At 41.2% G+C, this 14,973-nt stretch overlaps 1 protein-coding gene across 3 annotated transcripts in view; it reads left to right on the top strand.

Annotated features, from left to right (window-relative positions):
* The first annotated feature begins 1,233 nt into the window (after nt 1-1,233).
* The window catches only part of LOC141469738 (tropomodulin-2), a 28,393-nt gene continuing 14,653 nt past the window's right edge, over nt 1,234-14,973 (top strand). For 2 of the 3 annotated variants that reach the window (XM_074155395.1, XM_074155397.1), the window contains exons 1-2: nt 1,317-1,442; nt 3,172-3,328. In XM_074155395.1, coding sequence (XP_074011496.1) covers nt 1,317-1,442; nt 3,172-3,328 — 283 coding nt within the window. Of the gene's footprint in view, nt 1,443-3,171; nt 3,329-14,973 lie in introns of all 3 variants that reach the window. The other variant, XM_074155394.1, reaches the window with a different exon arrangement.

Genomic DNA, 14,973 nt, shown 5'->3' with positions numbered 1-14,973 from the left:
TTGAATACAATAAAAATAAAGATCAGGCTTCCAGCTCACATGGAGTGACAGAACCCACATGGGTTTTGTTAGCTTATGACAAGTAAGGACCTGGCCAAAGGAAATTGGAGTTTGGGTTGATAAATAAGCCAGGTTTAGGAGCCAGTTGGCTGGTTTCCATATCAACCATAACTTTGAAATGTGTGTGCAAAAACTCGACTGTAAAGCTGCCCAGCTAGCTGGGTAATTCAGAGAGTTCTGGTGCTGGCATGGGAAACTGGGCAGACTTGGGAGGGCCTGGATCACAGTGAAAGTCCCCAGCTAGTGCTGGTTCTGATCATACATTAATTCTCTTTCACTCCATCCATTTATAGGCAGATTCTGGCTCTAGAATTGGTTCTGGACAGGAAAAAAAGAGCAAGTAAAGATGGAGTCCTTCATCATATTACAAATTATATGACAATTGTGGCCATTCAAATGACACTTTCTTTGTTACTGATCTGTTGGGATCATCTAACAAGGATCCACATTCAAGTTTTAAAACTTCAGGAGTTTGGGAAATACTAAGTCCATATTTTTTTCATGATGGTGTTTTGAACGCCTGCAGGTGCCTCGTGCGGCAGACTAATTTGCAGATGATCTTTTGAGCTGCAAGTAGCATATCCTCGCTGCAAGAATTATTTTGATGCCAAGTGCTATCATTGGTAGCCAAAAATTTTGAAATGAGACTACCAACTAGCATACTTTAAAGATGCTTAGGTAACCAGAACGTACCAAAAAGCCAGCCAAGACAATGTGAGTAAGCTTTCATCCATCATCCCAGCTGGGATGAGACAGAATACCTCAAGGCATAACACTCTGTTGCTCGTTTGTCAGTGTTGGACTGTTTTCTGTGCCTCTACTGCTTTCCTCTGTATTTAGCCAAAAGAACAAGCAGATACTGTTGTTTCTAAGCAAATTCAATAAAACAGATTTAAAAGATAAGTTCCCAATGTTTTTTTTTTCTTTTCTATGTCTCAAAGCTTCTCTTTGCTGCTGCACTCATGAGGTTCCCAAGCGTACCATTCCCTTTCTTGCTATCCCTGAGCTACTGCTGCACAGTCAGCCCCAGCGCTTCCCACTCCCCCTCTGCTGAGCCAGAACATCTTGCTGCTTTGTTTTCATTAATAATGTGTAAATGTGACTCTCAGCATGCAGGCTCTTCAGGACTATATCAGCTAAACGGAGATACTCATAATGCTTTATTGTTAACAGTGAGTGAAGCCGCAAGAAGCTCAGTACTTCTGGATGGTTGAAGTCTTGAAGAGGAGCATCAGTCGAGCAGAGCAGCAGGAACCATGTCTCTGCCCTTCCGAAAAGAGTTGGAGAAATATAAGAATATCAACGAAGATGAAATACTCAGCAAACTCTCAGAGGATGAACTGAAACAGCTAGAGCATGTTCTTGATGACCTTGATCCCGAGGTTAGTAATGGGGGCCGGGGGATTGTAGTTCAAAAGCTGCCAATTATAATTATAAATGCCACATACTGCAGCATTTTATATTTGTATTCTGTTACAGTAGAGGCAGTGTGCCCTAAAGGATGATTAACTCAGCTGGGGACATTTTGGTTTTATTCCTGCTGTGATGTGCTACTTGCTTTTGTACAAGTCACTGTGCCCTTTCTCTGTCCCTTGTCTATTTAGACATGAGCTTGTCTACAATCTAAATCTTTAATCATGTTTGTAGACTACAGCATGAGAAGCTTTTTATGGCTGCTATTTCTGAACACAGCAATAAACAAACATAATGTGTATTTGTGAAGATCAGATCTTTTGAACTTCTGAAATCTGTTGACTATGTCATTCAGCAAAGATATTTTTAGCTGAAGAGAGTATATTTAGGCATGATTAAGAAAAATAAGATTCAGCTACACAACCATCATTTTCTCGAGAGCAAGGATGATTTGGATATTTGAAGATACTCTCACAAAGAATTTAAAGATCTCTGGCCTGGGAACCACTTGGTCCTACAGTGACGAGGTTACAGTCACAAGCGTGCTGGATGGGAATTCTGCCTGTACCTACCCCAAAAGCTTCCAAACGGATGTAGGAGTTTGAAAACTGGCAGGTAAAATCCATTCACTCTGGAGACAAATTTGAAAAAAACACAATAGATTGATAGCTTCTAGTTTTGTATCACAAATTTACCTGGAAATTAAGGGTGAGCCTTTCTGCTCTCTCCCTCTCTGCTGCCACCTCCCTCACCCCTACCGCTTCCACAGGGCGTTTTTTGGTGTGTTCAAGTATCTGGCATCTCAGTGGGAGACACAGAACATTCACAACAAAAAGACCAAGCCGTGGTGCATTTGTAGTCAAGCTACATATGTGCAGTAAATGGGTACGTTTGTGCACACAAAGGTATAATTCTAGTGACTTGAGCATATTGCATGTGCGCAGGATTCCCTGGATATTTGCCAGGGATCAGACTTACTGTGCATGTTCTGGCCAAGGCTGAAGTGTTTCTGCAGTGCTCTGGGGCAGCTTCAGCCTGTAGACTTCATTGCGCATGCACTGTGAAGTCCACGTACCTGTATTCCTTTCTGGGATTTCCTGGGCAGAAATGTGGGAACCTTATGCATCTTCCTATATCATGGGGTGCAGATGCAGTCACATGGTCACATAGCTACATGTTTCAAGTGGGGCTCCTTCTGCTTGCTTCCTGCATACTCTCAATAGCTGAAGTCCAAATAATTCACCAATTACTTTCTGTGCGTGCCATTCATTTCTGAAGTCCAGGAGACAGCTATGTTAGAATGAAAGGAATTTTTGAAAAAATGAAAAGAAAGAAAAATGAGGAGGAAAAAGAGTAAAAGAAGAGAAGAAAATGTAGAGAAAATGTGTCCTGATCTATTTACCTGGACTGCAAACTCTGTGGTTATAATATGTGTAAAACAAAGGGCTCTGATCTTGATTAGTTCTTTGATACTGTGATTGTAAATATGGTTAATGAATATATTAGGAGGTGGTACAAACAAGAAGGCTGGAAGATATACTGGTTTTAATGGTTACATTTACGTAATGTGTGTTATTGCTGTCAACAAAGAGCATTATGTGAAGTGACATGCAAAGAATGGTTTCATTAAAAAAAACAACATTGAAATTAAAATTTGAATACTGGCATCTCCTTTACATGCTTCCCTCTCTTTCCCAGAATGCCTTGCTTCCAGCGGGATTTAGGCAAAAGGACCAGACCACTAAGCCGGCCACGGGTCCTTTCGACAGAGAACGCCTGCTCTCATACCTGGAGAAGCAAGCGCTTGAGCACAAGGACAGAGAAGACTTTGTACCATTTACAGGGGAAAAGAAAGGTACAGTCTGTCTTTGTGTCAGTGTTGAGTAACGGACTGCCCAGACACGAGCATCCACCGCTGCCTGGCCTTGGTGTGGAATACGCTGGGACAACAGAGGTGGAGGCTGTTTCTCTGCAGGTGAAGCTCAAGTCAGGGCAAGCACTGTTGAGGGAGATGAAGCGGTGGTTTTATCTGGTCTGCTTCGCCACTCTGGAGTTATAATGGCAGGTTTGATCAGGCTTGCTGGTGGGTGCGGGAGCACAGAAGCACCAGTCCAGGAAAGGGTTCAGTCTGCAGCTCCCAGATCAGCAAATGCTTCTTTGCAGTCGCAGATGGACAAGGGTGGCCCCCTGACTGCAGTGGGACTACTCCCACGTGAAGCTTTAGGCCCACGCAAGGGCACAGTACTGGGGGAGGTGTTTAGGAGGAAACATAGCAAATTCCTTTCCAAGTCAGTATTGCCTACAATTGCTCTAAGTAATAGCTCAGGGAATACACTTACAAAAAACAAGTATTTTTCCATTTGTTTACTCGCACATCTGGCAATGCTATTCAGCAGACAGTTTCTCTGCTTCCCTTTGTCCTACAGCTACAGGAAAAAAAGGGAAAAACAGGAAAACCTAATTCTAATTGTTCAAACATTGGTAGGATAACCTTAGGGCAGGAACATATATTTTTAAGCAAACAATGTTCTTTTAGCACCTTTATCTCTTTTTTTTTCCTCATTTATATGCAGTGGATAAACATGCATACCTCAGGCCACCCCTCCATTCAAGAAGGAACTTATTATGTCTGGGTCCGTTTCTGGCCATCTAGTGAATTTGCCATCGTTTCAGTGGGACCTGCTTAAGGGAAAGCAGAGATTTCAAGAAAGTCACGTGCAACATTGTTTTACTTTGTGTATCATTACCAAAGATATAAAATGTTATTTGCAGTCCAAAAGTTGTTACTATCATTACATTGTGTTCCTATTCTTTGAAACAACAGTTTGGGACAAACGAGCCATTGTTCAGCTAGGTCTGACTGATACGTTATTTTATCATGCAGCATGTTCTTTAACCTGCGTTTTTCCTCCATCATAACTGGCGCCTGCTGCTATTCACAGGGTGGCTCTGAGCCCATGGAAATGCGGTGACCCTGCAGTGATCCTGCCGGTAGCAGGACTGATCAAGCACATACTGTAGAGAAAGGAAAACAGTTTATTATAGTATGGATTCATTACCAATTGTTTCCCTTTTCCATTCTCGCATACACCACTGGATTAGCGCAGTGCAAGGTACCACTTGCAGGTCTCTGCATATTTATACCAACACCATCAGTCAGGTCTCACCTTGCTGATATTTAATGACTTAGAGCTCAGAATTTGCATTTTGCACTGTAGTCGTGTCTGAGATCTCCAAACATGCCTGAAACATAAGTACACAAAAATCCAGTGGTGCGTGGAATTGCATATACCCATAGGGCTGGCACTTGATCTGTACAAAACTAATCCCGGTATTGTCCTTGACAGAGTTATTGTATGTACTGGCCTGTTAATTCTATTTCAGTTTTCTTTTGATTAGACTAGAGCAGTATTATTCCTAAGTTTGCTTCTCTTAAAGTGCTTATTAGTGCTGCTTATTATTTCCTGGTGTCTCCGGTGTGGAAATGCCACTGATTTACAAACACAGATAACCACACAGGTCACTTTTCCCTCTGCACAGACCAAATTCAGCCATGCCAGCATCTAAAATTATTCTTATTTTGTTTTCTGATTCACTGTGATCATTTACTTCAAAATTACAGTTTGAAGAATTGTGACAATTATGAGGTTATGACAGCATTTTAGGCTAAGGGAATCATGCCTTTAATTTCTCCTGTTCCTTGTACAACACCAGTTTCTGACAAAATCTTCAGTATCAGCGTTAGCAGATTAAGTCAAATGAAAACAACCACGTGCTGTGATTTCTGCAGTCATTTTACAACCATAACTGAAACACAAAGAATTCTACTAATTTTTTTTTTTTTTTAAAATGCCATGAAAATGCCCTTTGTTTCTTTGTTAATATTAGAAATAACTAAAGTAATCTGAGATCTGTACACCCGATGAGGTCCAGTACCTTGACAATTGAGATCTGGATGAACAGCAGTGTCATTTTTGTGCTGCTTTAAGGGAACTGGCTTTGAGAAAGAATCTGTTTATTTTGAGCTTGATCCCATATTGGTACTGGTGTCTCTCTCCTGCTCCTGACTTGGCAGGAGGTGTCCCACAGAAAAACAACCAGAGTTCAAGCACTGGGCTTCGCCGTCCCCTTTTCTTCTTGTCTGTACCCCTGGCTCCATGCTGCAAAGACTTCTTGCAGAATCTGAACCTTATAAAAGATACGATTGAGATCTCCATCTGCCAAACGTCCTGCAATTTTCCTATGAATTGTATGATAATTCTGCTAATTATATGCTATTATTGTTCTGCTTATATGGATAACGCTGAGCTACTGAACAACTTTTTTGCCTCAGTCTTCACCGGCAAGGGCTCTAACCACACTGCCCAAGTCACGGAAGCCAAAAACAAGGGCTCTGCGAATGAAGAACTGCCCACAGTAGGAGAAGATCAGGTTCAAGACCTATTAAGGAACCTGAAGGTGCATAAGTCCATGGGACCTGACGAAATCCACCCACGGGTCCTGAGGGAGCCGGCGGACGAAGTTGCTAAGCCGCTTTTCCATCATATTTGAGAAATCGTGGCAATCTGGCGAAGTTCCCGCTGACTGGAAAAAGAGGAACATAACCCCAATATTCAAAAAAGGAAAAAAGGAAGACCCAGGGAACTATAGGCCAGTCAGCCTCACCTCTGTGCCTGGCAAGATCATGGAGCAGATCTTCCTGGAATCTCTGCTAAGGCACATGGAAAATAAAGAGGTGATTGGAGACAGCCAGCATGGCTTCACCAAGGGCAAATCATGCCTGACAAATTTGGTGGCCTTTTACAATACTGCCACAGGCTTGGTGGACAAGGGCAGAGCAACAGACGTCATCTATCTGGACTTATGCAAAGCGTTTGACACTGTCCCGCACGACATCCTGGTCTCAAAATTGGAAAGTCATGGGTTCGATGGATGGACCACTTGGTGGATCAGGAACTGGCTGAATGGCCGCACTCAAAGGGTTGTGGTCAATGGTTCAATGTCCAATTGGCGGCCAGTGATGAGTGGAGTTCCTCAGGGGTCGGTACTGGGACCAGTGCTGTTCAACATCTTTGTCGGAGACATAGACAGTGGGATAGAGTGCACCCTCAGCAAGTTTGCTGACACCAAGCTCGGTGGTGCGGTCGACACGCTGGAGGGAAGGGATGCCATCCAGAGGGACCTGGACAGGCTTGAGAGATGGGCTCATGCAAATCACATGAAGTTCAACCAGGCCAAGTGCAGGGTCCTGCACCTGGGACGTGGCAATCCCAGGCACAAATACAGGTTGGGCAGAGAATGGCTGGAGAGCAGCCCTGAGGAGAAGGACTTGGGAGTGTTGGTGGATAAGAAGCTCAACATGAGCCGGCAGTGCGCACTGGCAGCCCAGAAAGCCAAACCGGATCCTGGGCTGCATCAAGAGAAGTGTGGCCAGCAGGTCGCGGGAGGTGATTCTATCCCTCTACTCTGTGCTCGTGAGACCCCACCTGGAATACTGTGTCCAGCTTTGGAGTCCTCAACACAGGAAGGACATGGACCTGTTGGAACGGGTCCAGCGGAAGGCCAAGAAGATGATCAGAGGGCTGGAGCACCTCCCCTACGAAGACAGGCTGAGAGAGCTCGGGTTGTTCAGCCTGGAGAAGAGAAGGCTCTGGGGAGACCTCATAGCAGCCTTCCAATATCTGAAGGGAGCCTACAGGAGAGCCGGAGAGGGACTCTTTGTCAGGAGATGTAGTGACAGGACAAGGGGTAATGGTTTTAAACTGAAAAAGGGGAGATTTAGATTAGATATTAGGAGGAGATTCTTTACTGTAAGGGTAGTGAAGCACTGGAACAGGTTGCTCAGGGAAGTTGTGGATGCCCCATTGCTGGAGGTGTTCAAGGCCAGGCTGGATGGAGCTTTGAGCAACCTGGTCTAGTGGAAGTGTCCCTGCCCATGGCAGGGGGGTTGGAACTCGATGATCTTTAAGATCCCTTCCAACTCTACCCATTCTATGATTCTATGATTCTGTGATAATTGAGTGAATCTGGTGAGACACGATTAATGTTGTATAAAGGCCATGTGTGGCTGGCTCTGGATGTTAGAGTCCGTGCTTGTAGCTGTGGTTTTACTTATTTTGACAAACTTGATTGAAGAGACAATAACAGAATGACTGTATTAAAATATTAATGACTTGATTTTCATTTATACTACAGTATTTCCTGTGCAAGGAAATAAAGCAATCCTGCAAAGACATTTCCAAGACAAGAGACTACATGCTAGATTTAAAGTCACTTTAATTAGAGAATAATTAGTATTCTTCCAAAGCTTAGTAATTAGCTCTGGATAAATAATTGACATTTCTAAAATATGTCCTAAAAGAAACTAAAGAAGAATATCTCTTGAGGAAAAACTTATTCTTCACCTTATGCATGTTGATGGTCTCTAAAGTGTATTTAAAGACTGGTAAATATTTATATGATTATATTACATAGATGCCCATTAAATGATTTCTTTACATTACAGCAGTGCTATAATTTAGCCATATTGTAAGTATTCTCTGATTAATTTTACACTAATTCTACTAGTTAAAAATTAAGTTCTGGGGCAGCTCCAAAATGCATCCAGTTGTGTATAATTAGAAAAGGGAGGTGTTGATGTCAGTGTACCATTTGGCAGTATTTACCACCTGAGAATATTTGTGTGTCGGTAGGATTAGAATATGTCAAGTGTTGTTTAAGCTTTTGTCACTGTTTTGTACTTTGATATTTTTCTGCCACTGGGAAAGCATTTATTTTTTCAAATTTAGGAAGTGAGATGCTTCTGCCAAATGTTAAGTGAAATTTCTACCAGTTCCTATGTTTATCATGCAAAGCTGATACTGACATGAAAATTCAGTGATGAGCTGAAAAGAAGGTGGCATTTAAAATATCCTCCTTCCAGAATAGTCTGTGATACACCATTGTTGTTTATCTAGTGTCTCTGCCTCTCTTTTTTAGTGTTAATGTTTTATTGGAGAGTTCTTGACAAAAAGCAATACCACACAGCTGCTGAAGGACAAAGTTCAGTTGTGTATGTTGGTCTCTATATGCTGAACACAACCATCAGGTTTTGATTGTGCTAGAAAACAAGCCAAAACAAATTCCAGAGCTGATGGGGATACTCAGAGCGGTTAAAACATAGGAAGTGTTAAATACGAGCTCGAGGTGGGGGGCTGGTCCTGCAGGGAGTTGCCTTGTTTTTGATTGTAATCATGGTTTGGAGAGGTTGGAAATGTTTGGCAAAAACAATCAAACGTATGGCTTGCATTAGGGTTTTGACCCGCTGCCATATTTCAGCTTGTTAATGTACTACGTTAATTGCTGTACAAAAAGAAGGTTTTAAACCTGTACAGGACAGCTTTCAAATTTCAATGAAACCCCAAGTTTTGCACTGAGCCAGGGCCAGAATGGTCCCAGCCTGCCAGGCGCGCACCCAAACTGGCCACCAAGCAATTTTTTCAGACCTAACACAAGTCAGGGGTGGGTACACCATTTGAATGTCCCCATGGCGAGTGTTTGCTCCCCTTACAGTAAGCAAACAGTCTGGTGGCCTTCAGGAACTGCTGAGCAACACAGCTGTTCATCAGCCATCCCCACCAACAGAGGGTTCGTTATTAATGAGCAATGGAGGCACAGGGAGTTAGAGCTGATAACTGCATCCATAGTGATTGGCAGCTTGTAAGTGTTTATTTTATGTATTTTTGGATTACTTCCTACTTAGAGTGGATATTCTGAAGTCCTTGCGTAGAATCTGATGAACTATAGGAGTTACTTAGACGGACCCACTGCATTTAACACATATAGCTAGAATGGCCGGTTATCACACTTAGATCACTATGAAGCCTTTTCTGTACCATTTTCAAGTTCATGAAAGGTCCAGAAATACAAAGAAAAGGTGGAGAAATTAAGGGGCAGGGCACACACAAAAATATTAAAGAGCAACGTCAATGGTGCATGTTTTCTCTTACTGAATGTGGTCTGTACAGCTGATCTCAGTTAAGATCTGAGTACTACTGTAATGCAAACAAACTATTAATATTTCTGGTTTGTTGAAGTGGTTCTCTTAACTACATGACATTAATGAAACATAATTGAAAAAATTTCTGTTGTTCTGAAATATCATTACATATGAAAAGTTGGCCATGCCATTTTTATTTGCATAGACTGTAAGGATTTAATTGCATGGGACTGTAAGGATTGCTGTTTCAACCCTTTACCACTATCCCTGTTTTCTACAAGGTCTTCCGCTCTTTGCCAAACCATTTCATTTTGGATCTGATCCAGTTCTCATCAAAGTCACAGAATAACTCCAGTGGATTGGACTATTATTATTTGTGGCTGGAAAGGGAAGGGGAACACACTTGTATGGGATTAAATGCTACCATTTTTAGCCAACTGATAGAAGGGGAAAGGAAGAAAATAAGGATGATGAAACCAGAGAACTTTCGGGCAAACCCCTGTTTTCAGTTGCTCTGGCAGAGACTGTCTTGCATGTTGCGTTGTGCCAAGCAGAGCATCAATACACAGCACTAGTAATAACGACAGTCATTTTCAGAAGGTCAAAGTATTAGAGTAGATGCTAATGAGTTCCAATTCCGGTTTCTTTAACAGACTCTACATAAAAAAAGTTAGGGTTTAGTTAGAGGTACAGTATCTTTCTTGGATTGACCAACGCAGTCTTTCCACCCTCAATGCTGAAATGGCTTATTTAAATTTTTGCCACCTTCTTCCTGTTCTTCAAGGCTTAAATTTAGAACCGATGTTTGTCTCTTAAAGCATTGAAAGTGCTGCAGTTGCTGACAGTAATGCCTCCAGCCAGTGCCTTTCACTGCTTGCTTTTGTAAGATCCTGTTTTAGTTGCTTATGACTTTGCCAAACTTGCACAGTTCACACTGAAATTTCCCATGCTGAGAGCCTGCCTTGGGCTGAATTTTTGGAAAGTGTCAGCAAAAAGGACTCAGCTGTTTCCAAGAACAAGATTAGGAGAAAACACATTGTTTTAGCCATCTAAAGTAAATTTTTCCAGCTGTTTTTTTTTATAAACTGTAGTGCCTCCATGCTTTGAAGAGGAAGCTTGAAATATATGCCCTTTGCAGTCCCCAGGGAAATACACTTGAATGTGGCATCTTCAAAATATTGTGCTTTCTTGTACATCCAGTTTGTTATAGCGTTCTCCAGATATTCCCCCTTCAGTGAGTATTAGCCATGTGCTCAGAGCTTCTGCCTGGATGTGCAAAAGGAACTTGTGCCAGCCCAGCAGCGCCCAGAGATACCCAGCGTGGCTGGCTGGAGGGTGCGTGGGCTCATCCACATTGCTCCTGAGAGGCCACTGTCACATCAGAACCAGGGCAGGGAGACTCTCCTGCTCTGACAGTGTTCCCCTCACTTGGGAAGGGCACTGTAAAGGAGAAAAAAAACGTAAACAGCCAGCAGAGAAGTGGAAGGATTGGTTTTCGAGGAGCTGTATCAGTATGTTCAGGGTGAAGGACTAGATGTGGCAGTTCTGGGGAAAGGAGCTGTAGTAGAAGACAACAGTGGTAAGGAAGAGAGGGTAGAGGGAAAGGAGGTGGTGGGTAAGATCAGGATTCAAAGATGAGCTGGACCAGGAGACACAACGGATGGGGAAGACACGGTGAGCAAGGAGGAATGGAACAGAGGAGAAGGATAAGTGAGATGGGAGAAAAGAGGCCAGAGATTAAGATGACTAGTGTGACATCTAGCTTTGCCTAAGTCTCAAGGCTCTTTGATGTCCCTGAGGACCTAAAGCCCAGCAGGACAGCTTGACTCTCCTCCTCTGCTGCCATTCCACATAAGAGCCTTCTCCTGCTGTTGGGGAAGTGGGTTCACCCATGTGGTAGTCCAGAGGACTGCTATAGGAACACAGGGATCCTAACTGTTATGATACTCCATGTGAAGGCCTGATGAAAGTCTGGGCTTCCTTCTGTTCTAAAGATTATAGGTTGGCTTTTGTTTATTTTCATTTGGGAAAGTACACTTTTCAGAAGAATTCTTTAAACGGTATCGCTAAAGTGGCAGAATCACAGCATGCTGACCAAAGTGAAAGATGCTGCTGCAATTTGACTTTGTGTATATGCACAATAGATTTAATAACTTTAGAAAGCTTAACTTTGCAACCTTCCTATTTCATTATCATAATTTTTAAGGCAAAGAATATGCAGACACTAATCCAAGAGTAACAGTACAGCAGCAATTATGATACTGCATTTTAATGACTACTAGTTTTTGGCTGCACACTTATTTGAACTTGGCCTGTTTTCTTCTTCATAATACAAATTTATTCCTGGTGTGAACTAGCTCAATTTTCATAGAACTCCACAGAGGAGTTTAAGGAAGTTTCAGAAGAAAAGACTAGTGCAAAATGGAAAAAGTGAATCAGGTGCCTGTGATTTAAGCAAGGCAGATTTCCAAGATTATTGAATTTCACTTCTAAGGTCAGTGCAGCGTTCTGTAATTGAGAATAAACAGGCACTCACTGTAGTCAGTGATTCATTGAAAAGTAAGAAGTAGTAAATGTAACCAGATCTTTTCTTGAAAGTACAATAATCTGAACTACAGTTTATAGGAAAAGAAAATATGTTACTGTTTTGCAATTATGACAGAATATGCATTTGTATTACAAAATTAAGTAACTATCCTTAATAGAACCGATTTTAAATAAAAGGACATTTTTACAGCTTGCATCAATGGGCTTATTTCCCATTGCTCTGTGCTTTGTTGAGTTTGTGCTTGTACAATTTTGGCATGTACAAGGTGGGAATAAATACTGAGTATTTATACTAATTAAAATGGGGGAATTTATTCACAAAAGTCTAATGACATAGGAAGGAAGACAGAGAGAAGATGTACCAGAAATGATGTTCCAAATGCTGTAAACTATAAATGAAGATGAAATCTGCAGAATGTTTTTTAGATTGGTCACACTAGTAAAATCCTACCAATTATGCTATTAAAATTACTTTTGTGTTTTTTTCCTTTATATGACAATAAACAAATAAACTTACTTCAGGAAAATACACCTGAAGTAGCTTCCTGCTCAGTTAATTCATTTTCCTATAGATGTGCATATGTGGTTATGTAGTTAACTATTATTGTATAAGGAAATGAAGTTAGGGATACATTTCATTTCCTTGCTTTACTCTGACATTGCTTTAATGGGGGCATTTGCATAATGCAGGAAATGAGAGCTTGCTAAAACCAAGTGGCAAACTTATACCTCTGGTTCTATGACTGTACACAGTGTATTTCTTTTTTTCATAGAATTTGTTTTCCTTTTATCTCACTCTGCATTTCTATGTCTCTCTATAGTCCTTTCTACTGAATCCTTCTCTCTGGTTTTCAATGGACTTTTTCCCCGAGACTCTTTTGAGTAAAACATGAACCATACCATATTTCAGTTTGAATAGATGTTTTACAGTGTGTGAAAAGAAATAGGGCTGCTGTTAAACTGAGCCAGGACAAATCTCTACTCGCTGCACTCACAGTCAGAAAGTCCCTGGGTTATAATAAGTTGCCTCAGTCACTGTGGTCACCCCCGGCACTTAACTGTTTGACAGAAGGAAGGGGAGAATTGCACTGATTTACATTTAAAATTTCATCTTGAAAAAAAGCTCTTTGGATTCCCGATGTTTTGGGTTTCTATGCATGTGTAAAAATAAAATGATATTTTAATGCTTACTTTTCTTTTTTTTTTTTTTTATTTACCAGAATTGAATTTTGTTTTGCATTTTAACACAGGAATGTATTATTTTTGTACATAAATGCGGTTATCTTAGTGTTGTTAACACTGATGTAGCTCGTGTGATATCTATAGACATAACTTCTGTCACTTTTTTTTCATTGGTAGAAAGATAAGCTATTACTATTAAGACAGCACAGAACATTAGTATATTCTGGAGCCAAAATGTAACACAGCCAACATTAATTATACCACATGGAATGTTATAATAAAATACCTTCTAAAATATAGTTTGACTATAAAGAGTGTGAAGAGGAACAGCCTTTCTTCATAAATCTCACTTTAAAATAATAAAATGTCACTATTCTTCCAAGGCTTCTTCCAAATAATAAATTTTAAATTTAAGCTGGACCATTGAAACAAGCAAGCCACAATCCATATTTTATTTTGTCAGTGAATTCCATGATGGCACTACATAATGAATTTACAATGTACGGATGTGGGAATAGAAGGGACCTCCTGGATCTTTAAACTCCGTCCTTAAAATAATGAAGGAAAACTGGTTGACAGCCATTTATAAACACAGACACACAGCTTTTGTGATAATGAATTCCTAATAATGTGCTAAATGCATAAGCTCTTCTAACCTCTATCTGCTATGCCACAGCGTCTCTTCATAGTGGGATAATGCAAAAGAATGTTCTTATCTAGATATCAGAAAAAAGATTATTTTTAAAATGCCACTGGATGCCGGCAAGGCCCACATATATTAAAGATATATATTACCATCTTTGACATGACCTTACCCCTTGAAATATTTCATATAACCAGTAATAGAATTTTTTTCTAAAACATTTGCCAAGAATGCTTTAAATGAAACTATCATTGGGAGTCATATACACAAGTAAAAAGATTTGGGCTGCCCTCCAAGAATTACATATGCCTAAAAAAATGCTTAAAAATTGTATTTCTATATATGTGAACTGCACAGAAAAAGTAAGAGCCTGTACTGGTTTCCATTACCCCTAGATTTCTTGCTACCCAAGATATGTGGCCTACCCACATCCAAAGTCCATAGGGAAGGACCAACTGTAATGCATACTGTGTCCAGTTTATACAAGACTCCAGGTCCTCTGTCCCCTTACATGTTATGTGCAACAGTATAGATTTCTGTCAGTATTTGCTAAGAGTCTGGCTGGGGTTTGGGTCTGTGAAGAATCACTCATTGCCTGATGCAGATGTTTCATGTGAGCTATGGCTCTGTGGAGTATAGCTGCTAGGGAATAGTATTATCAGTCAGGATAAAGATAAGCAGGATTCCCGCAAGATCTCAAATGACCTACTGATTACTTGAAACTCATGTGGAGCCACTATGGATCTGAAAGGAAAATATTTTACGGACAGTACTCTTCACTGTTGATTGTTTACTCAGATACTCTTATTAATTTTGGTCTTCTAGCTTCCAACATAGAATCGTAGAATGATTTGGGTTGGGAGAAACCTTAAAGATCATCCAGTTCCAACCCCCCTGCCATGGGCAGGGACACCTCCCACCAGACCAGGCTGCTCAAAGCCTCATCCAGCCTGGCCTTGAACACCTCCAGCAATGGGGCATCCACAACTTCCCTGGGAAACCTGTGCCAGTGTCTCACCACCCTCACAGTAGTAATTTCTTCCCAATATCTAATCTAAATCTCCCCTTTTTCAGTTTAAAACCATTACCCCTTGTCCTATAGCTACACTCCCTGATCAAGAGTCCCTCCCCATCTTTCCTGTAGCCCCTT

This window comes from Numenius arquata, chromosome 11, assembly GCF_964106895.1.
Source record: "Numenius arquata chromosome 11, bNumArq3.hap1.1, whole genome shotgun sequence".
Taxonomy (NCBI): domain Eukaryota; kingdom Metazoa; phylum Chordata; class Aves; order Charadriiformes; family Scolopacidae; genus Numenius; species Numenius arquata.
The sequence above is the reverse complement of the archived record's forward strand: the minus strand, read 5'-3'. Positions and strand labels throughout refer to the sequence as shown.